This window comes from Pelodiscus sinensis, chromosome 23, assembly GCF_052426305.1.
Source record: "Pelodiscus sinensis isolate ZL-2025 chromosome 23, ASM5242630v1, whole genome shotgun sequence".
Taxonomy (NCBI): Eukaryota; Metazoa; Chordata; order Testudines; family Trionychidae; genus Pelodiscus; species Pelodiscus sinensis.
Genome location: NC_143074.1, coordinates 3,130,058 through 3,156,786, shown reverse-complemented (window position 1 = coordinate 3,156,786; position 26,729 = coordinate 3,130,058). Strand labels below are relative to the sequence as shown.

General features: G+C 45.6%; 1 protein-coding gene across 28 annotated transcripts in view; it reads left to right on the top strand.

Annotated features, from left to right (window-relative positions):
• Positions 1 to 26,729, top strand: part of ZNF618 (zinc finger protein 618) — a 214,572-nt gene that overhangs the window by 99,141 nt on the left and 88,702 nt on the right. For all 28 annotated transcript variants that reach the window (XM_075905305.2, XM_075905304.2, XM_075905300.2 and 25 more), the window contains exon 2: positions 741 to 784. In XM_075905305.2, the coding sequence (XP_075761420.2) occupies positions 741 to 784 (44 nt within the window). The remainder of the gene's footprint in view (positions 1 to 740; positions 785 to 26,729) is intronic.

Sequence of the window (26,729 nt, the reverse complement as noted above, 5' to 3'; positions counted from 1 at the left end):
TCCTCCTCATGGGCTCCTTTGAAGGGAGGGTCTGCAGACCCTTGGTGGATGGGCTGCGTGGCCCAGCCCCAGCTACGGGCTCCTGAGGGGGCTTCCCACCCCAATCCTGGCAGCTCTTCTGCAGCAGAGGGGGGAGGCTGTCCGGCAGGTCCTCAGGGAGGGAAGGCAGAGCTGCCCGGCTTAGCCCCTGCAGGTCCTCAGGGGGCTGGGACAGGACTGAATGTGCTGGCCCTGGAAGCTCCTGAGGTGGGGTGGGTCCCATGTGGCTCTGGGGCTGAGGACTGGGAAGGGAGTGGTTTGGAGAACTAGGGGGGCACTTAACCGAGGCAATATAGAGACTTTTGGCCATTTTCTTCCTGGTGCAGCCAATCCTTTTGGTCACTCTGCAGTAAAACTGTCCCCTGCACTCCCTGCCCCCCAGGGGTCGTTGTGGAGCATAGCTGTTCCTGCCCTCAACCCCCTCCCTTTCCGGGTTATTTTCGGAATCCAGGCATATCCCACTGTCCTGGCCCAACCACACCTTGGCTTTGCTTTAAGTTAGGAGAAGAGGAAGCTGCCTCCCAAATTTGGTGGTCCTAGCTCTGACCGTTTAGGAGGAGTTCTTGAACAAACGGACTCAGCCAGCCAGACTTACAAACTGTCTAAAATATAGAGAGAGATTGTTCTGGGGGAAAAGTTACAAAGTGAGAGTCTCTGCACTGTCTGACCCTAACCAGCCTTTTTTGTCTTTTGTTCTCTAGGCTGATGAGAGCAGCAGTACGGGGAAGAGAAGCTCTTCAAGCAGGTATGTGACTGGTTCCTCTCACCTTTGGTTTCTGATGTGAATAGCTCTGGCAGGTCTGTCTTCGTCCGGTGCCAGTCTCGGGGGTAGGAGCCTTCTCTTAGGTGGGAGCCAGAGATGACTGGGGAAAAGGTATGCAAAATGATTGTTTGCCTTTGCTTTCAAGGAGGGAGAAAGGATTTAAATGCGTCATGGGAGGCTGATGACATGTATCAGAACCACCCGTGACAATGTTTTTGTTCCATCAGGCATTGGGAGTCTAACTCACAATTCAAATGGGTGGCAGGAACGGTGGGGTGTCTATTCACCGTGCCTCACTGTAAGAGTCGATGGTAGCGGGGATGCACTCCATCCACCAAATGTGCTATGGGTACGTCTAGACTACATGCCTCTGTCGCCAGAGGCATGTAGATTAGGCTACCAGACATAGTAAAATGAAGCAGCAATTTAAATAATCGCCGCTTCATTTAAATTTACATGGCTGCCGCGCTGAGCTGATCAGCTCTTTGTCGGCTCAGCGCGATAGTCTGGACGCGCGGGTGTCGACATCAAAGGTATTTGTCGGCCACCCAGGTAAACCTCATCCCAGGAGGCATCCCTGAGTGGTCGACAAATACCTTTGATGTCGACACCCTCGCGTCCAGACTATCGCGCTGAGCCGACAAACAGCTGATTAGCTGTTTGTCGGCTCCGCGCGGCAGCCATGTAAATTTAAATGAAGTGGCGATTGTTTAAATCGCCGCTTCATTTTACTATGTCTGGTAGCCTAATCTACATGCCTCTGGCGACAGAGGCATGTAGTCTAGACATACCCTCTGTGAGGATGTGCACCTTCAACTTCATAAAATCGGATGCTAAAAATCTACCTCAGTAAATTCATGTAGACATACCCTCAGGAAACTAATGAGACGTAGGCCCTTTTGAAAATAGGGTTTAGGCTCCTACGTCACTTAGACCCTGCTTTTTAAAAGTATTTGGTATTTGCTTAACTCCAGTCCATGATTTAAGTGTCTCATAACTTTGAAAATCTGGCCTTTGTGAACATTTTACCTGGCAGGTTTTTTGAAGGTTTTGGACTGTACTCGTGGCTGTCATGTGATTAATTAGCTCTTTGTCCTAATGCTGTAACTGAGCTGTACAATCCTAAATCTTATCTTCCTTTCATCTGTGCTGGGCAGTCATTTTGTGGGGGAGGTGAAACCGTTTCCACTGCAGTGCTGACCAAGCTGTAGGACACTGAGAGCAGATGCAGATAAACTCAATGGAATGTCTTCCAACAATTTTGCCTGCGCCCGGCTGCCAAAGCCACCGCCACCTTGTGGCAAGACCTCATATAACCCTCCGCCGGCATCTCTGTGGTGGTGGTTGTCGGCTGTAGGGCCTGAAGGCTGGAACACTGCTCCATCCGTGATAGGAGACAGAAGATGGCCGGCGCATGCTCACACACAAGAGAAAAATCACAGGATGGCAGGAGAAGAATCACAGAAGTTGTTGAGTTTGACCCCGAAGCCCACAAGTTCAGTCGTTTCTGGCTTACTTCCCCATTGTGTCTCCGGGGCACAGAGACAGAACAACCAGAATTCACAGAGTGCAGCAGTGAAGCAAATGTCTATCGGGAATGTTCTAGACAGTCTGGGTCCTGCCATGAGGGCAGGGGACTGGACTCGATGACCTCTCGAGGTCCCTTCCAGTCCTAGAATTCTATGATTTTATGATTAAATCATCATGGGATGCCCACTTAATCTGCACAAAGCCCATGCTATGTTTACACACTGATCTGTATTGGGATTTTATAGAGAATACATAGTTGTCGGAAACTTCTTAATACGCACCAGTTAGTGCAAAGAAATTCAGTGTGCGCTAATTCGCTCACCTCCATGTAGCCAGGGCCTGAGTCTGTTGTCAGTCGGGCTTTCTCATTATTCTTCAAAGGGTGCGCAGCAGCACTGGAGTATAATAGATCTCCTCTGGACATGATGCTCTTATCTTGGCACCTCTAGCTCCCTGACATTGGGCACCTGAAATCACTGCTCAATTCCTCTTTTAAAGCATTCTGTTGTGCTTTTGCTCCCCCACCCCCATTTGTTCACATGCGCAATTCCTGTCTGTTTACTAATAAATGATCAGCTAAAGTTTAATCCATCAGGTAGAGCAGCGTTTCTCAACCTTTTTTTTATAAAGTACCCCCTTTAAAAAAAATTATAAGTATCCCCAGTACCAAGAGTTTTCAGACACACACACAATTTTTTCTACCATTGCAACACATTTGTTTAAACAATTTAATCATAGCCGGGTGGGCGACAAAATTTTGGGGTGTAAAAAATACAAAAATAATAAAGCGCTGTAAAACTTAAAACAAAATTTCAGTTTTCTCCAAATTTCAGTTGTGTTGACGTTACCCCCCCAGACTTCTCTCGAGTACCCCTAAGGGTACTAGTACCACTGATTGAGAAACACTGAGGTAGAGCACCTCCTAGCATGGCACAGATAAGCTCTTCTCTCCCAACTGCCCTGTCGTATCCTTCGTTCCTCCATAACTAAGCCAGTGTCACTTGATCATCTGAAGAGTGTCATTTGTCTTTCCCTGTATTCACTTCCCACACTTCTTAGTTGTCTATTACTTTGTTGCTCTCACTTACTTAGAACTTCTGGATGCTTAAAAGTAATAAATAATGACAGTAGCTCAGGAGCATGCCCCATTGCATGTCTTGATGGTCTTTAGCAATTCTAAGTAGCCAGCCCATCTTTGGAAGACTCCTGGATAACCAGTCCTCTTATTGTAAATGTGTCTACTCAAGTGTCATTACTACAAGACTTACATATTGTTAGGCTCGGCAGAACTAAAATTTTGTTTGCTTTTTAATTCTGATGGATAATTTTGATGTTTAAAAATAAACATTTTGTATCCATATACATTTTCGCCATATGTGAAAGTGGTCAGGTGATAATTATTTTATACCAGTCATCACTGAGCTTCAAAAACGTAACGCTTTTATAACCCTTAAAACGCAAATCGTCCATATCCTATGTAAAAATGTCCGAGGTCGAGATCCTTGACTGAAACGCTAATAAAAGTTCTGAAGCAGCCACTATCAAAGGAAATATTTTTTTCATTTTGTGTGTGGGTGTGTGTGGGGGCGTGTGTGTGTGGTAAAATCGTTTACAGCCATTTACTGATAGAAATGGAGTCCTTCCAAGCCCACATCCTGTACATGCAGAAGATATTTGAGGAGGTGCAGAGAAAAAAATCAAAACAATACAGGGTTTGGAAAGTCTGATGGGCCAGAGACAATTGAAATAACAGAGTCTGGACAAAACATGGGAGGAACCAGCTTCGTATTGGCCACCAGAAGATGAATGGCTAGAGGGCTCTAGTAAATCTTTTCTTTCTCTAATGTCTCTTGTCCTGCCCACATCTAGTTCAGTTTCCTTAGTTTTCAATACAGATTTTTTTAGCATCGGAATTTGTGTGTGTGCTATTGCGAGTTCCTCTAAGCGTGGCGTGCTTCTCGCCTGCATTTATTCAGTAGTCACCTGCCTTTTGAATGTGCAGAAGTAACACTCATATCATTTTGTGCCTGCAGTTCCTTGTCGGTGCAAACCGTACCACTTAGGTGAGGACCTTGCTTGTACACACGCAGACCAGAGTTTATTCCCATACATTGTTGTTGTGCACAAGGAGTGAGGGTTGGCGTTTCCCGGGCCTGGTCTTGTCACAATCTTTACCTAGTTTTGGAAAATCAGAGCTAAGTCATATTAGTCATTTTATTTTATAGGAGGGTAAGGGAAAAAAACTTTCCCAAATTTTTAAAAAAATCTAGGAGTACCTTTAGACAAAGCTACAAAAATGGTTGTAGTTTCAAATTTGGCTTGGACGACATCCTCAACAAGGCTTCTGTTAGAGATATTTGTTACTGCTTTTATCAAGTTAAGTCCATTGGAAACTGCCCCTTGTTAGTTGTTAGCCATAATATAAGCCCTTCGCTATTAATGTGCAGTATATCATAAAATATACAGGCAGATTAGGGTTGCCAAAGCAACCTTATCTTTTTAGGGTTTCTGAATTTGGTGTGCTTGATCTCACAACCTTAATGGAGCTGAGCTCCTTTATAGTCATTTATTCATTGCATTTAATTGATTTTATACCATTTAAAAGTCTTACCTTCTCTGCTGTTTCAATCTGAAGTGTCTGGCACTTGCTGCCTTTGAAATAGCTCCAGTTCACTCGACCGCTGTTTTAAATTGCGAATTAGTGATGTGGGAGGGAAAAATCTCAACTCCTTTCTAACCTCTTCACCTGCCTGGGACCCCCACATATCAGTGCATGCTCGTTAATGTGAAATTTTGAGAACTGACAATCATGATTAAGGGCCTGGAAACCATTTGCTACGAATGGTGACTGAAAAAAAGAGGACTGCCCATTTCAGAGAGGAGGCAAATCAGAAGGCAGATGCCCATCTAGTAGAGAATGGTCTAGAGAAGATAGATCAGGAACTTCTATTTTCCATTTTATAATTCAAGAAAAAGCAGATTTTCAATTCAATCAAAACAGCAAATTCAAATCAATGAAAAGATGTTTTTTTTAATATATATTACTTACTTAAAGCCCTGTTAGTAGCTGGAACTCCTTGTCACAAGACATTGTTGAGGCCACGAGTTTAGCAGGATTAAAAAGATACTAGACAGTTATATGGCTATCGAGACCATCTAGAACTATAAGAAGGACTATTAAACGAGTAAAGTAGTTTGGAAAGGTTGTAAGCCATTCTGTTTTGGGGCAAAAGCCATGTGTTCAGGTTAGGAGGAAAAATTCCCAAGGGCAAGTTATTCCACATGTGTCTGCTGTAGCATTTCATGCACAGTCCTCTGAAATATCTGGTACCAGACTAAATACACCACTGGTCTGATATGCCTTACTCCACAGTGTGGCCATCCGTAAGTTCCCTGTGTACTTGACAGGAATCCTTTTGAGGGCTGGGAATTGTTCAGAAATACACTGTTTTCAGTTGTGAAGTATTGGGAATCTGGGTAATACTGAGTTGATGCTACTTCCAAACGGTAAATATCAGGATTGAATGTTGGGCTTTGGATCTTACAACAAAGATTCAATCATGTCTGACAAACCACTTAGTTCTTATACCTTCCTGCGTCACTAGGCTCCCATGGGGACTCGTGCAAGATCCAGTTTTGTGCAAGTGTTGTGATTGTACAGCGTGTGGCTGGGGAAGGAGAGCTGGCCCCTCTCTTGGCTGACTATCTTAAAGAACGGTTAGTTGTTTTCATCCTTCACTGCACTTCTGAAGTATGTGGAACCCCGGGTGAGATCAGCCCTGACCTAGGAGCTGGATCGGCTTGAGGCAGGGGACTGGAGCTGATGGAAGCTCTGGAGCTTGTTGTGCAGAAGTGATGTAATCGCTGTCCCTTAATGGAGCTAAACCCTCGTACCTTCCAGGCTGAGAACCAAGGTGTGAGGTGGTCTGTGTTACAGAGTCTGACAATGCTGTAACCGAGGTCCCCCAAACAGCTGTTGTTTAATGTGGTGTTTGCAGGGGTCTCAGATGCTTCCTTTTCTGGAAGGGCTGTGCTGAGCAGGTGAGTGGAAGGGAGCCCTGCAGTGTTTGAGCATCCCTGATGGGGATATGGGCAGTGTTCCCTCTCATTTTTGTGCCCATGTGTGGATTGGCTTCCCTTGTGTGCATCTCCATGCAGACCGTGTGTGGCAGGGGTATGGGGTTGGTGGGGTGGGGCTCCGGACTTAGGCACCTGCTCAAATGTCGGTGGTTCAGAGGGTTAAAAGACCCACATGCTGGAAGAATTTGAGCCTGTTTCATGCTAAGAAGCTTGCACCCAATGGTGGATGTTTATCATCATCATCATCAAAGAATTCCAGTCAGTAATTTTCCGACTTCCGACCTCATTGACCTCAGTGGCCACTCTAAAGTCTAGCCACTGAGGTTGCATCTACACAGCAAAGTTATTTTGGAATAACATCCGTTATTCCGAAATAACTACGCAAGCATCTACACAGCAATTCCGTTATTCTGAAATAATTTCAAAATAATGGACGGCTTATTCTGACTTCTGTAAACCTCATTCTACAAGGAATAACGCCTAATCCGAAATAGCTATTTCAAAGTAAGGCATGTGTAGACGCTCCACTTCTACTATTTTTAAATAGCCCCTCACCAGGGCCATTCTATACTATTCCTCCTGGGGCTCTACATCGAGATAGCATGTCTACATTAGAGAAGCCTGCCTCGGACTAATTTTGAGGCTTCTCTGCAGTGTAGACGCTCTCTTTAGAAATAAGGTATTTTGGAATAACTATTCTGGAATAGCGTATTCTGAAATAATTGTGCAATGTGGACATACCCTGTGGAGGTTGTTCCCATATTAGTGTATTCTCTAGTGCTTTGTATAGTGTAACTGTGAATGTCACCAGTGAACTGTTTCTAACACTTTGCACCAGTCTTCAGTCCAACAGCTCTTGTTATCATGCAGTTTTGTTTACTGTTCCATCCACCTTTTCCTTTGCTTATTCTCATCCCACTCATCCTGCAGGTCTCATCTCTTGGGCCAGCACAGTATCTGTCTAATCTAATCCATTTCAAGCATTTATACCATGTTTGTCTCTGTAGTTTCTGAGTACATACAAATATTTGTGGGTAGTTATCACAATCTCCCCTCCCCCATCATCTCTTAGTCAAGCAGTATAGATTGACTTTTTCATGTTTTCCTTATGTAAATCCTTAATCTGTCCTGTTCTATTTGTCCTTGATTTTCTTCCTCTTTGTTGACATTTCTATGCTTAACAATGTAAAGATGCTGGCAACTATTTTATTACAGACTGAAATTTAGGTTTTAACCTCAGTTTGCAAGAATTCTTTTTTTCCCCTTGACTGGTTACATTCTTTTCCATGTGGCAAACACTGAGCTTTTCCTTTTTTTTTTTTTTTTTTTTTTTCCCCTTTAACAGTGGCTAAACCAGTAAGTGTTTTGTTAGGCTTTCTTCTTCCAGCTATCCTCAAGGTGTCCTTAATAAGGACATCTTAGTTCTTGGAATGAATTTTGTTAATACCACATGGATTCACTGTGGCTCTTCTTTTTTGTTCTGTTTTGAATTTTAACTTTTGTTTGCTAGAATTCCCAATAAAGAACCTGATAAAGTTTTATACTTCCCCTTTTTTTAAGAAAAAGAGCTGAAACAATTCAGCTTCCCTGGAGGATGGGCAGACAGTTAAAATGCTGCATTTAGATTGCGGAGGAGATTTTTCAGCAGATATACCAATTGAAGTCAAGTTTTGAGTCTCTGTTTCTTGATTTCATATCATGATCCCGTTGTGTTAGTGCCATTGGTTTATATATCATAGTTAGGGCATGGGCAGTTAATTTATGGCATTTCTTTGACCGGACAAAGTTAGGATGCAAAGGCCCTAACAGGCACCATTAGGTGACTGAGACGTGTAGCCAGTCTTGAATGTGGTGGAGTGCACTGTGTTTGGCTCTTCTTTGAGACATTGCTGTTGTATATTTCACGAATCTAAAGCCCCTGTGAATATTACACCATGTACAATTGTATCCTCTTCCTGCCCTATGGTGTTGCATGACGTTGCTTTGGGCTCTCCAACAGCTGTTGCATTTTGCTCCAGCGCCAGCAGCATCTCCCTGGTGGGTGAAATGATTCTCTGCACTGCGTAATTGTAAAATCCTATTAGAGTCATCTGACTTAAAGCGCTATTGCATAATATTGGCATTTATTTAGCACCTGTCATCTGGGGAACCCTAAATCTTGGTCTTTGTGCCTTCGTCGTGGTGTCTGGCCAAACTTCTGCTTTTCAGCCCATGTTTTGAGGGGATGCAGAAGAGCTGGAAGTTTTCTGCTTTGGAGGCAAAAGGCAGGCTCATTCTTCTTCCACAGAGGCAGCATGTCACATTTCTCTCCTCTTCTCTAGTGAGAGCAGAAGCCACTTGGCAAACTCATTCCCTGTGCTTTCATGTGGCTTGTGGCCCAGCAGCTGGTCGGTGGGGAGCCTTTGCCTCTTCTGTGGCAGAGGGGAGGGAGGAGTTTTAGTTTCATCATGCACTGAGCCACAGTTTTGCCAGCGTGGGCCTGTTTCTAGAGTGCCGGGGTGTGTGGGTGGGGAGGGTTGTGGCTAATCAAACTGACCCTGAATTGGCGACCGATTGCTGAGGTTGATTTAAATCAAAGCCTAGGACGCTGTAAATATCCATCGTTGCCTGGAGCTAGGAATGGAATGCCAGAAAAACTGCAGCTCCTTGGACGTGCCAACCTGGAGTGCATGGGACCCAGCCTGTTTCCCGCTTAGAATATAACGCACCGTAGTCAGTTTGCCCTCCCAAATGCAGACCAGGCCTTGCCTTTCACCCCCAAATAATCAACTAAAAGCGAGAAAAACAATCGTCATGCAAATGCCACAGAATGCTAGCCTGCAACGAGAGCCTTTGCTCCAGCACTGGCCGGAGGGGCTGCTGCCGTCGGTCTCGGGCATGCTGGGATAGCTGTGCCCCAACAAGAATTCGGCAGGTGTGGGGCAGCAGCTTGACTCACATTGTGGCTCTTGAAAATGGGGTTAATCTTTGGGATTAGCGATGCTACCCCAATGCAAATAAGTGGGTGTAGCCTCTGGGTTTAAAGTTGGAAAGACTCTCTCTCCGCTGGAGGAATGATCCATTACTAATTGAGTCATTAATCATCAACTCACCTGACCAGATCCCCGTAACTGGGGTTGGAATATGGCTTAGCGTAGATGAAGCAAAACTCTTTCAGACGTTCATACAGAAAGCACGGGGTTGAGCACAGGGCCCATCATGTTTCTATAATGATGTTGAAAATGGTTGGATGTGTCTGTGCCCATTAGTAGTTAAGTTCCCGTCACCCTCACTTGAGGGTGATGCCAGAGAAGACCTGTTGTGGAGAACATTGTCGGTTGGGGTCACCTTCCAAGTGTAGGCCGACATGAAATGAAAGAGCTTAATGTCTTTAGAATTGTTTTGCTGAGCTGTCTCTAATGGGGCGTGTTGGACAAGTGGCAGTGTAGAGAACGGCTGGTCTATTTTAATGAGGAGAAAATTCTTTTCACCTCTGAAGTTAAGATGCTTGAAAAATTCTCAGCAGTAAATTTCATGGAAGACCTGTGGTTTATAAATGGACAATTTCAGTCAGCTGTATCAGAATAAAATGCTAGGTCACGTGATACAATCCCTACTTGTTACTTTACAGTCCCTACTACAGGACTTCCCCCGCCCATCCAACTATTCTTTCCACAACTCGAATGGGTTTTCATCACTTATGGAGAAGTCCAGCTCTGAGTTGTGCAACCTCTAAGAATTTGGGCAATAGTAAAGATGTCTTTACAGGTATCTGACACTGAGACCAAATTAGTGTGAATTCCTCATCTTTGCTTTCTGAAAGCACCAAAATCCTTCACATTTTTATTTTCCGGGGACGTATTAAGCTGCTTTGCATCTAAGAGCCACCCAGGAGAAATGCTGTGTTGCTCTTGGATACTGATTCGGGAGCGAGGTAGAGTGATCAGACATCTGGCAGTGGCAGTTTCAACCGAGTCTCCTAGTGCATGGCAAGAGGAATTGTCTGTCCCTTGTTTTAACGCACACGTGTTCAGGCCCATGTTAGACTGTAGCAAAGCTGTTTCCCTGAGTATGTAAACACCTCGTTTTTGCCCTCTTGTCAGAGATTCCCTTCTCATATGTCTCTTGCTCCTCATTTTTCGTGAGCTCTTCAAAACTCTCTTGGTGCTGTGTTTAGCACTTGGAACGTATTTTTAAGGCACAGTCCTCCATAGAGGGAGTGGCTATGCTACTAGGGCAAGGCTACCAGAAAATTGCAGGTGTGTCCTAGTTAATTTTAGTTTTTTTAATTCACGTATTAATGAGGAGGATCTTCATTAAACGTCTGAATAACAGAAGCTAGAGCACCAGCATTCTTATGACTACTTGTAAGAGCATAAACCAAACCAGCACTGACATTGCAACAACACTCACAAACTGACAACGGGAGCCTGTCAAAAGTCCAGGGTCCTGTGGAGATTGGTTCTTGGCATTATGCTATTTAACATTTTTATTAATGATCTGGAAGAGAGTGTAGTAGTTTGAAGCAGACACAACATTTGGGGGGAGTGGTAAGTAATAGGGATGCAAGAGCTTAATCTTTTGAATGGTTAAATCGGTGTCTGGTCCAGTTAAACTCCTCCCTCCTGGAATGACCAGCTTCCCGCTCCTGGCCCCGTTCCTGGGGAGCTGCCGGCTCTGTTCCTGGGGAGCTGCCGGCTCTGCTCCCAGGGAGCTGGCTGCCGGCTCGTGCTGCAGGCTCTGCAGTTCAAGGTTTATCCTGAAGAACCCAGAGCTCAGCTCCATTCTGAAAACTGACTATTCCTCCCCTCTGTTTCCTGTCTCTTAACCAGTTACTAATCCATGAGAGACCTTCCCTCTTATCCCATGACTGCTTAGAACAACCTGGAAGTTGAAATTATACAAATCCAGACTAGAAAGAAGGTGTCAGTTTTTAACAGAGAGTAATTAATCATTGAAAACTTTACCAAGTGCTGTCCGGTCATTTTTAAGTCAAGGTTGAATGTTTTTCTAAAGGTCTACTCTAGTTCAAAGAGAAATTATTTTGGAGAAGGTCTGTGGCTGGTTAGATGAGATGGCCATGCTTGGTTAGGTACACTTGGGTCCTTTCACCCCCCATCAGCCATTTCAGGGGAAGAATCCAGGATGCTCCACATCCAGTGTCCATGGAAAGCTGGACTCTCTTCACAACCCTTTTCACAACTGCACCTACGCTCTTCTCTGCTCATTGAGAAGGGGCAGAGGAACTGACAGCTGAAGGCTGGGTCTTTGTTGATCTCTTCCTACCCCCTGAGAGGCTCAGCAGGATGAGTGCTGTAAAAATCCCTCATTAGATGCCTCTGAATACATATGCAATCACAAATCACTCAGAAGGAACGTAGCGTGTGTATGCCGCTGTTGCTGTCTTCGGAGAATTACATGACAAATTATTCCTGGCTGGAAGAAATGTCCTTTTATAATTGGGGGTTTTCTCGCATTCTTTCATAAGGGAGGAGCGTGTGTATTTTCAAGTAGCTTTTAGTTACTTTCATTATTTATGAGAGCGATGCTCCAGATCAGAAAAAGCAAACGGAAACTGCTAGTTTCTTCTGGCTGCAGCAGTTGAGGTGTTCTGTTTGCTTTACGTCGTAGCTGGTTTCATTTGTCGCAGCCACAAAGATGGCTCTCCAAGGATGCAACGTGGTGTGAGACCAGGCAGGGCATGAGCCATTGGCTCCCCTAGGGAACGCAGCCTTGCAGTGGAGTGTCAGTGCCCTGTAGTCAGGCCAATGGTCAGTCATTCCTGTTTAATTCCTTAAATATTCCATGGGCCGGGTTCTCTGCTGTGTCTGGTTCACGCAGATTTTCTTTCCAGCCCTAGGCAGAGAAGCTAGAGGGCTCTCGAGGGACCAACTGTCATCTGGAGACTGCAGAATATATTGTGTTCCTACCACTCTCTGCTACCCGCTCCAACACATCACCTGCATCCGGGACCTCTACCACCTCCGGGCCTGTTCTGGACTCCCCTCGCTCTGGCATATGCCAAGCAGAGAGGTCAAGGGATGTTTCTGCTCCGTTTTTGCAACGTAGGGTAGGGCGTTGTAATTCACACACCTCCTGGCTGTGGTGTTCTGGCCCCTCCAGTGACACTGAGACCTCTTAGAGATGAGTCAGCTACAGCCTTAGCTAAGAGACAGGTGGGCAACCTATGCTGAAGAAGGTCCACTCCTGTGGCCCTCTCACTTCCTCAGTGGGCCACAAGATTGATGTAACCAAGATTGTCTCCTGGGCCAGGGTAGTTTTGCTCCCTGCGCTTGCGTGCCTAGAATTTGCGGGGGGTGCCAATGGAAGTGTAGCAGCGCTGTGATTGGATACAGAGAGATCACATGGCGCTCATAGTCAGTGCTGTGTGCAATCAGCACGCGCCTCACTTCACATGCCCTTGCTTTATGGGCACGTCACATTAGTAACACCGGTCGAAAAAAACTACACGGGCGGAAACCAGCGGAACCTGGCAACTCTGTGTCTGGGCAAGGGTAAACAAAATGTCTGGCGGGCCACACCTAGAGCCCCAATGGGCCTCGAGTTGCCTGCGACTGCTTTTTGCTCTTCCATTAGAGGCTCATGTCTTTAGCTCTTGAGGTCCCAGGTTTGATCCTGCTCACCGACGACCAGGGTCGGTCGGTGTTACACACTCAGAACTAAAAATTGGACCCACAGTCTTTATCTAGTGCCTCTTAACTAGGAAATTAGCCATTTTCCCCTATTCTTTCCCCAGGGTTTGTGGCACATGGACAAAGTAGTGTAGGAGCAGGAGGATGTGACCATGTCTGGAACAGTCTGGCGACAGGACTACCATTGTTACCCTGTATAATTAGGGCCCTGCCAGATTTGCGGCCTTGAAAAACATGTCAGACTGCAAAATCTGGTCTCTTGTGTGCTTTTACCCTCTGCTATACAGATTTCCTGGGAGAGACCAGAGTTTCTCCAGTTGAGAGTTCTGACCCGAAAGGGAAATATAGGGTCATTTCAGGGAGGTTGCCTTCAGAGCTGGGCGACCGGAAAGCAGTGGCCGTTGCCTGGGCGCCCGCTTCTAAAGGCAGTGCCCCACCAGCAGCAGCGCAGAAGTAAGAGTGGCAGTGCCCTATCTTGCCACCTTTATGCCTGTGTTGCTGCCATCAGCGCTGGGCAGCCAGGGAGTGGTGACTGCTGAGGGCCCATGTCTCCAGGCAATACCTTGCCATGAGCAGCTTCTGGCCAGCAGCCGCTGCTCTCCACTGCCCAGCTCTGAAGGCAGTGCCGCTACCAGCAGCAGCACAGAAGGGTAGCAGTATCGCAACGACGACACAATAACCTTGCAACCCCCCACAACGTGGCCGTGAATTAACCAAATGGAGTGTGAGTTTGGTAGGGTACTGTGTGTAATGTTGACTCTTCGAGGTGCTCCATATTTCCTAGAAAGAATTTGTGACAATTGTGACGCTGCTATGTAACGAACTAAGAATATAAATGTGTAATCTAATTACCGAGAGACTGTGTAACTTATATTGAGCGTAGTGGAGTGTTTATTATCCATCTGGACAGCTTGAATGTTATGGGGATTGGGTAGGAAGGCAGCACAGTTTCTCCTTAGATAAAACCATCCGGGCACTCTCCAGAAAGACCAAGGGGGAGGATTTGACTTTGAGGATCTTCTCCACTGAAAATGCAAGCCAGGATGGAAGCTCAGAGATCCAAAGGATACTAACTAGGTGAAAGCATTTGGAGGAGGGGTGTGTCAGTGGTGTGGGGTTGCTATAGGAGTTGGCCCCACCCAGAGAGTCTCTGAATAGGAGTCCACAGGACAGCAGTGTGGAAGATGGCAAGGTTTGTGATGATGGGGAAAACTACCTGGTGAATTGCCTGCAGGGTGCATAGATTGCAGATCTCCAACAAGATATCTAGATAGATGTATGTGCAATGCTGAGGAGGAACCTATGGCTGGCTGAGGTACAGGCGGTTTCAATGACAATGGGAAAGGTAGGAGAGAAGTCTTGGAGGACAAAGTTAGGCGTTTTGATAAGAGACTAAAATCCGGGACTTCTCTGAAATGCTTCCAGTTCCAGGAACAATCTAATTGGACAGACAGAACTACAGAATCTCAATGTGTGGATAAGATGATCGTATAGGGAGAAAGGTTTAAAGTTTAGTAGCATCTGGGGAACCTGTTGGGAAAGGAAGAGGCTATACTGGAAGGGTGCGCTCCACATGAACCAAAACCAAACTAGATAGCTGGCATGTAACATTAAAAAGGTTGCGGAGGAATTTTTTTTAAACTAAGCCCCGGGGAAGCTGACTCTTACAGCAGAGTACAGGCAGTCCTGCTCTGGGCGCTACTGGACCAACCTGGCAGGACCCCAGCTGCTCTGCCCCAGGCGTCCCCAAGTCAGCCGCTGCTGAAACTGACCAGCGCTGACTACAGGAAGCCCGAGGCAGAGTTGCTCTGCCCCGGGCTTCCTGGAATCAGCCGCTGATCAGTTTCAGCAGCGGCTGACTTGGGGACGCCTGGGGTTCTTAAGTTGAATCTGTATGGAACTGGCGTCCAGATTCAGCCTGTTGAAACTGATCAGAGGCTGATTCCAGGAAGCCCGGGGCAGAGCAACTCTGCCTCAGGCTTCCTGTAGTCAGCCGCTGATCAGTTTCAGCAGCGGCTGAATCTGGACTCCAGTTCTGACTTACATACAGATTCAACTTAAGAACAAACCTACAGTCCCTATCTTGTACGTAACCCGGGGACTGCCTTTATATCTATTTGGGGAAAGAAATACCTTAGGAATTAATTTCTTAACGAAGGTATTTTATATCAGAGTGAAGATGACGAGAGAAGTTAGTAAAGTACAGGCAGGACCCAGTTAAGAACAGTCAAATGTAAGAATCTCATTAAACAGAGCACATGAAGGCAAGCAATGTTGACAAAATGCTCCAAATGCTAGAAGTCTAAATATTAAGATGGGTGAATTTGAGAGGCTGGCATTAAGTGAGGATGTTAACGGTACAGACATGGAAGCTGAATGGAACAAAGATAATTAACGGGATGTGGTAAAACCAGGGTATAAAATATAAAGCAATGACAGAGAAGGCCATGCTAATGGAGAAGTGGCATTATGGGTAAAAGAAAGCAAAGAGTCAAAGTATCATAACATTTCTATGGATAGAAACGTGATGCTTGGCTGTTGAGAGCGTAGGAGTTGGAATATATTGTCAACCTCCTGTCCGTGATGATCGGTATTCCTTTTCACGCTCTGCAACCCAGGGACTCACTTGTCACAGCTGTGTCCACTTTAGGTTGGGGGACCCACCTCGGGGACCTCTCCATGCAAGTTATGTGGTTGACAGATGAACTGTTGCTCCACAACAATGTCCGCAAGCTCCGGGCAGTCTTCTCCGCATACCTCACTTTTCTGCCATACCTTCGGGGCGTCATGGTGTGTGGTATCATGATGGACACTGATCACCATGTAGTACATCAATGAACAGGCGGAGCCTGGTCATTCCTTCTGTGCCTGGAAGCCCTTCATCTGTAGTAATTGTGCGTAGCCCACTCTATTCACCTGGAGTTGTCATGCCTCTTGGGGGTCCACAACCAGCTGGTGGATCACCTGAGCTGCCACTTCACTCACTAGTGATCGACCTGACTGGATGTCCTCCACATCATTTTCCAGAAGTGGGGGGTTTCCCCAGCTCGATGGCTTTGCCATTTGGGCCGATCAGAAGTGCCTGAACGTCTGCTCATTTTCAAAACCTCAGCATGAAGTCCATAGTTCTTGATCCCGTGACACAACAGCCTGATGTACGTCTTCCTCCCGTTCTCGTTGGTTCACAAGGTGTTCCTCAGGCTTCTCAGAGACAGGGCAAACGTCTTCCTGATAGCCCCAGCGTGGGCCCATCAGCACTTCTACCAAAAACTACAAGAGAGTCAGATACAACTGCCCATCCCGCTTCCTCCGACCCTGGACATCATCACTCAGAACCACGAGTGTCTTAGCCACCCAGACTTCCGCTTCCTTCGCCTCATGGTGTGGCGGCTTTGTGGCTAAACCCAGACTAGTTGGCCTGTTCAGAACAGGTCTGACAAGTCGGAGTTGGGTATCGGAGGGACTGTTCTGCAGTGGTTCTGGATTTACCTTTCAGGATGCTTTCAGAAGGTAGAGCTAGGGGGCTGCTATTTGACCCGATTAATCAGCTAAATGTCAATTTGCATCGACTATTCGATTAGCTGACAAGGGCACCTCCACCTCTGAAAGCCGGCTCTTGCTACATTTCAAAGGCAGAAATGCCGAGGGGGAGCACGGGACCCACGGGGGACTCAAGCAGTTCCCTGCTGGCCCCATGCTCCCTGCTTTTGAAATGTACAAGAGCCAATGTACTAGGGACATTTCAAAAGCAGAGAGCGTAGGGCCAGCAGGAGACTGCTTGAGTCCCCCACTGGCCCCATGCACCATGTGCACTTTGCTTTTGAAATGTACAAGGGCCCCCCGGAGACGTTTCAGAAGCAGGGAGTGCAGTGCCAGGAGGTGACTGCTTGAATCCCTCCTTGCCCTCTGCTCCCGCGGCACTTCTGTTTTTGAAATGTAGCAAGAGCCCTGTTCTTGCTACATTTCAAAGGCAGAAAAGCCACCAGTTCCCCCACTGCGCCCCCCCCCCCCCCACCACCACCACGGAGACAGTGCTGGGGGGAACCAGCTTTTAAGCCGGCTCTCCCTGCACCGGCTCCTGCTCCCGCTCCGCGCCTTGCTGCTACTCTCTGATAGAGGCAGCAAGGGCAAGGAGCGACTAGTCGAGTCGACTATCCGATAAGCATAAGCATAGGGGGGTTCCCCAGAGTTCTGTAATGGGGCCAGTGCTGTTCAACATACTCCTTCATTATCTGAAAAAGGGGGGGACCAGTGAGGTGGCAACATTTCCAGGTGATACAAAATGACTCAAGATAGTTATGTCTGAAACTGACTGCAAAGAGTTACAAGCCGATGTCACAAACCCGGTGACAGGACGACAAGATGACAGATTAAATATAGTATTAAGTGCAAATTAACGAACACGGTAAATCATAATCTGAACTGTTTATACAAAATGCTGGGGGTCTAAATGAGCGGTTACCACTCATCAAAGAGATCTTGGTGCCCTCCTGGATAGTTCTCTGAAAACATCCGCTCAGTGTGCATTGACTTACATTGTACAGGTACAGTATTCTACAGCCGCCTTTCCAAATGACCGAGAAAGTTTTCAGAAAATAAGGAAAAAAGGCAGAGAGAGGAGAAAAGCATCTCACTTCACCGACTGTTACTTGCAAAATAGAAACCCCTGTCTGGGAACTTGCCACAAATTCTACCTCATTTGGCTTAGTTAATTGGAAGGAGCTCTTTAACAGTGGTATCTTTTGCAGAATCACACATCAGAGAATATTAAATTGCATCATACTTCCCTGAGTTACTTTGAAGGTTTTTCTAAATCCGTGGCTTTTTATAGAAGCAATCACTGTTTTACTTTAAAACCTAAATTAGCACCAAGTTGCCAGTCAGAAGGGATATGCGGGTAGATATTTTTATTAAACTTTTTGCAAAATCTGTGTAAATATAGTAATCAGCCTCCTTTGTTTTTAGTTCTGGAGAAGGAATAAAATGTCCATCTACATAATGCCTCTAACATTGTCTTTAGAAATTGCTGGACAAACCCTAATGGAATGCATACCTAACTTTTATGCCACCTTTCCTTATAAAGTAATGTATTTTTCATAAACATTCATAGTTACTGGAAATTAGCACCTTAGCTATAAAGGAGGCTTATTAATCTTACTAACGCTTGTCTGAGTAAATAGCCCAGCATGAAAAAGCAACCCCAACCAAACAAAAGCTGTAAAGACAGTTTACCAGTATATACAATTTGTAAAGTCTGAAGAAAGTTTTCCATCCCATGGGACGGTATAAAATCCCTTGTCATTTACAAGGAGCTTTACAATAAAAAAACCCCAACATTTTAAGAAAAACAAAGACTTTATGAAAGAGCAGAGATAAAACTGCTGGCATATGTCACCTTCTCATCCCCCATCTACACACTTTTCCTGTGTTCACTTTATGTGAAGTAACATGACCCACCCTTCAACAGGAGCATGCATGCAGGTGTTTTTATTAGACTTTTACAAAACAGATATAAATGTAGTAATTTATGGCTTACATCTTTTGATTTCTGAACCTGGAATAAAATTCCCTCTTTCTACATAATTTCATTAGCATTTGTCTTTAAAAATGGTAGACGGACACTCCCCGCCCCCTCATGCAAGACATATCTATCTTTTATGTCAATTTCCTTTATTCCATTTATTCACGGAAATGTAGTTCTTCATAGCCTGTTGTATTTATTGGAAATTATTGCCTATTAGATTAAGTTGCATTGGAGATCCCTCAAAATTTCTAATGTGTTGAAGGACAGATAATAAAAATAAATCAGTAAAACATGAAACACACAAATATCACCACTTCCTCTTCCATCCCCCACCGTGTTTTCCAAACCATTATATATACTCTTTCCTAGATAAACCCCTATAAGCATACATTCAGCTTAGATCAATCACTAATACATATTCATTTTTTCAGCATTATTTTTTTACAACACACATGCAAACTCTCACATCCTAACCGAAAATAAATCTGATGATGTACACATGAGTTAATACACATACATGAGACAAAATGCAGGCCTCATTTAAGCCATTTTATGTAAAACGAGTTGGTAACAGTTTTTACCAGTTTTCCCACAGACTGTGCCTTGTTTGTTAAGGTAGACTTGCGACTTTTGAGAAATTTACGGTATGGAAAGTAGCTTAATCAAAGGGATTAAACTTGGATTTAATAAATAAGATGAGGAATAAGGTATTAGGGAAAACTATATTTAATATGCAAGCGGCAGTAGATAACAAAAAGTTTATATTTTATTGTAAATGCTTTATCAGTAAATATATTTCATTATAACCTTATTTGGCACATTTAACTAAATAAATTAAGAGGAAATAAATCATGAGAGTGAACAAGAGTAATACAGACTTTTAAAGGTAATTCGAAAAAGTAGCCTGAGGATAAGTGTGTTGGTTTGGATTTTAAGGGATGTTTCAACAAATGTTGGAAGAAACAATCTTGTCTGTCCTCTATTAGGCTTTGTCTGCACTGGCAGACGGAACTGCCAGCACTGCATAGCACTGCTCAGAGCTCTCCCACAGAGCACCTCCTCGTCTTGCACCGCTGATGCTTGTGAGAAGGCAAAGCGGGGAGGTCATTGGGAATTCTGGGCTCTGTTTTGATGTCCCATGGTGCACCTCTTCGCATCCCAGCTGCCCTTTTGCTTCTGTCTGCATTTGGTGCCAACTTTCACGACTTTTGTGCTGTGCCCTCTACTCCTCTGTCTGCAGGAACGGAACCTGAACTGGAGAAGAAAACGCTGATCGGTCTCGCTAACATGTCACAAATGCACAGTGACGATCAGGTCAGACACTGATCCTGCCACGCCTAGTGCTATGACATGTGATGTCTTGTGGTGTTCGCCGAGGTGCTGACCCCAGTGGAACACCTCTGTTGGGCTCACGAAGCAAGCACGGAGTGGCAGAATCACATTGTCATACGAGTCTGGGATGACGAGCAGTGATTGCAGAATTTTCGGATGAGGAAAGCCACTTTCATGGGACTGTGATGAGCTCACCCTCACCCTGTGGCACGAGGACACGAAAACGAGAGCTGTCCAGGACACAAAAACAAGAGCTGTCTAGCCGGTGGAGAATCAGCCAGTGATTGCTGACTGCTTCAGACAGCTACCAGTCAGTCACCAATCAGTTTGAAGTGGGGAAGTTGCTTGTTGGATCCCTGTTGATGGAAGTCAATCAGTCACATCCTACTCTGAAAGACCATGACTCTGGGCAACGTGTGTGAAATTGTAGGTGGCTTTGCACAAGGGGGCTTCCTTAACTACAGAGGGATGGTAGATGGGTGGGTGAGATTATTCTAAGAGGGGTGGGTGAGATTCTGTGGCCTGCACTGTGCAGGGGGTCAGACTAGATGATCATAATGGTCCCTTCTGACCTTAAAGTCTATGAGTCTATGGCACAAACATTCCAATTCTGGAACCAGATCAGCTAGTCTCTGTGTGTGTTAATCGGAAAGGATATTTCTCCATGGTTCTCCAGGTGCTTGTGAATCACCACGGGCGTTTCATGGAGACTAATGCAGACAAGTCCAGAAAGGTGCAGCACACATCTTTTGGAACACTGGCCTCTTCAGGAAGCTGCAAGTTGGACTTTCTTTCCAGCTGAGATCACTGTTAGGCCGTGGTTCTCAATTCATTTCAGTCCACGGAACACCAGGCCAATCAAAACATTTTTGTGGACCACCTCCAGCACATGTAGCACAGGACAAATGACACAGCAACCACTTAGCATGACGGCGGCAGCTACACTGACGCTCAGAGCCTCAGATGGAAGTTACTGGCAACACAACACTATTGTGTCCTTGGTGACGCTATGGATGACGTGCCGTGTGCTTGTGAACATGGCGTAAAACAGCCTAACGGTGGCACCTGCTCACGCCATGTGACTTTGGACAGTGTTCCTGTGGACCACCGAAAAAGTCACCATGGACCACCAGTTGAGAACCACAGCTGTAAGGGAAGTTAAAATACCCATTGTGATTCAGGGAGACCCTGCTTACCCCTTAATGCTGTGGCTCATGAAACCTTATACTGGGAGCCTTGGCAGCAGTAAGGAGAGGTTCAGTAACAGGCGGAGCAGGTGCAGAAGGGCTGTGGAGTGTGGTTTTGGCCATTTAAAAGCCTGCTGGCGATGTTTGTACGGGAAGCTGAACCCGGCCGATGACAACAGCCCTACGGTTATCATTGTGTGTTGTGTCCTCCATAATATTTGTGAAGAGAGGCATGAAAGGGAAGGACTGCTAAGGCTCAGTGCCCGGAGGCTCATATTGAACAGCCTGAGACCGGGGCTTTTAGAGGAACAAAGTGTGGGACCATAAGGATGAAGGATGCCTTGAGGCAGCAGTTTCGGGCAGAAAGTCAGTAATATTTGTTGCCATGCACAAAAATGCAGTGGCTGCGAAGCTAGTAGGTGACTGTGATTAGTTCATACGCTGCACTGTTGTTTTGCTGGGGAGTCCTTGCTTCCTTTCAGGGAATGGAATAAAGCTTGCTTTCAAACCCAAGAATTTCATTTATTAAAAGCAGCAAACGTAGAATACATATGCAGCGCCACTGTGTGGGAAGGAGAAGGGGGAAGTGAGGAGGGGAGAATCTAGCACATTCACAGATGGTGTATGTCCAGGTATCACATGCAGCCATACCGTCCGATGTGCTAAGCAACGGGAGCTCCAGTTCAGCATGGCTAGCCTGCGTGGGGATGGGGTTTGAGTGCACTGGGTGCCTGTGGGAGGCTGCAGGGCTGGATGATGAAGGGGTAAGTGTGAAGTGCAGCGGGTGCCGACTAGGAACAGGATGGTGACCAATAGGGATGTTAAATTGCATGTGATCAGCTCATCGAGTAGTCGACTACTCGATTAGTCAATAAGGGAGGAAACTGCACAGCCCAATGGGGTTAGCTCCAGGCCCCCAAGAGCTAACCCTGCGGTGGCTCTGCCTTTTAAATGTATTAAGAGCCTGATGGCTCTTAATATATTTAAAAAGCAGAGCTATAGCAAGGTCTGGGAGCAAGCCAGGAATTAGCTGATTCCTGGCTTGTGCCCGGTCCCTGCTGTGCCTCTTCCTCCCCTGCCCCTCCCTTCCCTGAGATGGTGTTGGGGAGAACAGGCTTTTAATAAAATGTTGGAAGTCTTTATTTCCTCCCAGCACCGGCTCCTGCTTTCCCCTCCCCCGCCCTTGCTGCCTCTCTCCGATAGAAGCAGCAAGAGGGTGGGGAGGGAAGCGACTAGTCGAGTCACTACTCGATTTCCCAATAAACATATGCTTATCGGGTAGTCAACTAGTCGCTTGCATCCCTAGTGACCAAAATGTGTTGGCAATAAGAGGGGGACACGTGGAAGCCCGTTTTGGGCCACAGGTCGACCACTACTGTCCAATACCCGGTGTTTTAGATTAACATAAGAGCTGTCATGTAAACATGGAAGTCTTCCTTGGTAATGTTTTCCTGCCTGGAAATGAAGATGCTGAATTTAAATAGCTGGGTATAACTGTGGCTTAGTGAGGTGTGGATTCAGCCAGAGTAAAACACAATGGGTGTGTCTAAACTACATGGCTCCATCGATGGAGCCATGTAGATTTGTTTGTTCGGCAAAGGGAAATGAAGCCGCGATTTAAATAATTGCGGCTTCATTTAAATTTAAATGGCTGCCGCGCTGAGCCGACAAACAGCTGATCAGCGCGCTAATCTGGACCCTCCCGCGCCGACATGAAAGCCCTTTATCGACCTCCCCGGTAAACCTCATCCTACGAGGCATAACGGGGAAGTCGATAAAGGGTTTTCAGGTCGGCGTGGGAGCGTCCAGACTAGCGCGCGCTGAGCCGACAAACAGCTGATCACCTACGATTATTTAAATCGCGGCTTCATTTCCCTTTGCCGATCAGCCTAATCTACATGGCTCCATCGATGGAGCCATGTAGATTAGACATACCCAGTGACCGCTTGCCTCAGGCTATTTCTATGTGGATGGCCATGTGGTAAGCGCAGATACTGTATAAATAGCAGTGCTGGCCGTGTGGCGCTGCTCAGGTGTGTGAGGTAGAGACATGGCAGAATCTCCCCCATCTCTGCTGTTGGTTGTAGCGGTCATAGAATCATAGATCTGGAAGAGACCTCAGCAGGGCATCAAGCCCAGCCCCCTGCCTGAGGCAGGACCAATCCTAACTCAATCATTCAGTCCGGTGCTGCCAAGGGCAGCTGTGACTAGCTTTGGAAGTGAGAAATGTAACAGCAGGGAAGCAGAGGAGAGACTCTGGTAGTGCCCAGCTGCTGGAGCCTTTTCCCACTGCCTCTGCCTTGCTAGAGCTTTTCTCTGCCATGTGGACATAGCCTGCTTTTCACTGTGGCATGTACCTGTTAGTAATCTACATGCCACTGCAAGCACAGATGAGGCCTGCCATGTCAGATGATGGCTGGCTGGAAAGTCACTTGAAATAAGGTATTTAGGGTGCGTCTACACTTGTACTTAAGCGACATGTCATTCATGGGTGCTCAGCTCCCTCCCTCCTTGCATGACAAAGCTTGGCTGAAGCAAGTGTAAATGTGACTGGTGTCCTACCGACAAATCAAAAGCCACTCCGGCGGTGGAAGTATTTTGCGTTCACCCACGCTGACTTAGTGACACAGCCTTGTACGTGTGGACGTACCCTAAATGAGAGGAATAATGCAAGAATGTGATCTTAAAAGAAGAAAAATCTAGAAGCCCGTTAGGAATAAGCAGTGAATGTAAAAATTCTTGACTGAATTATCTGTGTCTATGAAACAGTATGTGACAGTAATGTGTGACTGCTGCAGAGTCACAACAGAATGGAAACTAAACTCACCCCAACTTAAAATGTGTTTGCATGTGTGACTGTTGTTTCTTGCATGCAGGAGTCCTGCAGTCTGGTTCAGTGGGGTTTTATAACTGCAAAAGAAACTCTGACCTCTGTAGTGAAGAACTGAAAACTGGCAACTTTTTAAAGCTGTGAAAGCAGCAGGAAGTGGTCAGGAGAAAAAAATCCAACTCGTCATCCTCCAGGATGCTGTCACAGATTAAGTAGTCATTTTATGTAATGAATAATGCCTGCTAACCTTTTTTTTTTTTTTTTTTTAATTAGTGGTTATGACCAAAAGAGAAGTAATTTTTTTATAACTGCCTCATTTTCATCTACATGCATCCCATAGTTTTTGCACAGTTGTGGGTTGAGCTATTAGAACAAATCCAGTAACAGTAGAAATGCTAAGGCCTTTTCCCCTCTTTTACCTTCTGAGATATGCGGGATACATCTGGTGACCTGTGCTGTATCTGAGCGTCACCCTTTCACTCGTAACAGGAACTTGTTGAGTATCTAGGAGATGAGAGAAAACAAGCTTGAGTGGCTTGAATATCAAATAAGGCCATATGGACAGTAACCAGAATATCATTTGTAGTTTGATTTTGATGTGGATGTGAAATAAAGATTTGCAGTCCCAGTGGAGGAAAATGTCTTGTGTGAGCATCGAGAGATATATAGAAAGGAGGCTAGCTGTTTATTAAATAGATGGGAGACCTGCCTTTCTGTTAAAATGGAGCCCTTTGTTAGTTTCAGAACTGATGCTTTAAATAAGTATGTGTTGGTGCCTGTTTGTGTCATGGGCACTGACTCATCAGTCAGGGGCTACACACAAGTAAAAAAAAACCCCACGGATTTGGCCCCCAGTAACCAAAAGAAAGAAGGGAGAAACTTGCCTTCATTATTAAACCTTTGTGTCTAATTTGAATTAATTTTAATTTGTCTGGTTTCAGCTTCCAGCCATAGATTCTTGTTCTGCCTTTCTCCACCTTGCATAGTTGTGGCTTGTACCCTTGCTCCTAGAAGTATGACTTTTCATTTAGCTGTTGTAAGACGCACCTTTAAATGGGCCTCGTTTACCAAGTGAGCCAGATTGTTATATGACTTAGCACTCCAGTCATCTTTTATTTGTTCAGCAGTGCTTTTATACTTACTTCAAGCTCACTGAAGAAAACTCAAATAGCTTCCGCCCTAGAGTCAATCCCGGCGAAACCCCACTAGAAACGTCCCATTCCATTATCATTTGCATAGGCCTGTGCTTTTTGGGACTTGCGAGGTCATCAAGTCCTTAATCCATTAAACTCGCGCTCTGTCAATATTCTCTGGTGCTTATTTTATCATATTATTTAACGTATTATGGTACTAAATCATCTGTCTTACAGAAGTCCAAGTATATTACATCTGCAGTTACCTTTGTCAGCCAAACTTGCAGTCTCATCAAAGAATGAAATCAGATTTGTTTGACAATATCTGTTTTCCATAAAACCTCTTAGCATTAATTATATTTCTCTGTTAATTCTTTTATTAATTGAATCCCATATCAGCGTTTCCCTTATTTTGCCTGGGACTGATGTCAGATAACCAATCTATAGATCATCCCTTTTTGCACATCGGCACAACATTAGCACCCTTCCGTCTTCCGGAATGTCCCTGTGTAACAGGATGTCCTCACCTCTTGCGAGCACCCCCGTGACCGGATGTCTGCGCCCTCTCTCTGTTTGTCCCTGCTTACAGGGCCTTGCCTAGGTCCTTTAATTGCTTCTCTATTTCCCTGCGGCCTTGCACTGTCTTCAGCCTTACCTCAGGGCTTTGTCCTAATGGAGTTCCCACAGCCAGCTCAGGGTGGCTCCTGGAAGCTCCGGTCAGCCAGCCACACACCATCTACAGTGCTGCAGCCACAGCAAGGAACTGATGATTGGCTCTGCCCCACACAGCTGCTCTAGGCAGCTCAAAGGGCCTTCTTCACAGCCTTTTTTTCGGGGTGAGGTGTGACGGGGTAATGAGATTTCCAGCTAGGAGTTGCCAGGTGTCCGGTATTGACCTGGACCATCCGGTATTTTCGCCTCCTGTCCGGTAAAAAAAAAAATTCAGAAAATACCGGACACCCAAAATGTCTGGTATTTTCGGATTTTTTTTCCCATCCAGGAGGTGAAAATCCCTGGTGTTTACTGGGTTCCGCAGGGGAGCTGTCTGGCCGGGAGCAGGAAGACAGAATAGTGGGCAGCCTGTTAGGGCCAAAAAGCATTTCTTAAAGGGGCCATGCTGGGGTTTTTTTTATTGTTATTATTTTATTTCTTAGCTTAACTCTCAGGGTCCTTTTTTTTTATTTATTTTTCGCTTAACAACTTTGGTCTCCCCCTTTTTTTTTCTCAACGGAATTTTTTCCCTGTTTTTTTGGGGGCGGGGGGGGGGGGATGTGATGGTAGTTTTGACTAAACAATCTGGCAACCCTATCTCCAGTAGAGAGTCTCAGAAGGTATGGTATATCCCATCACACCCTGGTGGTGAAACATGACCATCAGCAGGCCAGAGATTTCTTTACCAATTCTTTTAGGACTCCTGGGTGCCTGTTATCCAGGTTTGTCCATGGTAGCTGATAATTAACACTCTCCTTGGTTACTAATGGACTGTAGAGTACTTCATTATCCTCCTGTGATATAAGTACACCACCTTGCTTCTTCCCAAACACACAACAGAAATATTTACTGAATACTTCTGTGTTTTTCATATCATTAACAATTTTCCCATCTCTATCTAGAAATGGACCTGTGCCCTCAATAGGATGCTTTTTATGCCTAATATATTTTAAATATTCAAACAAAAA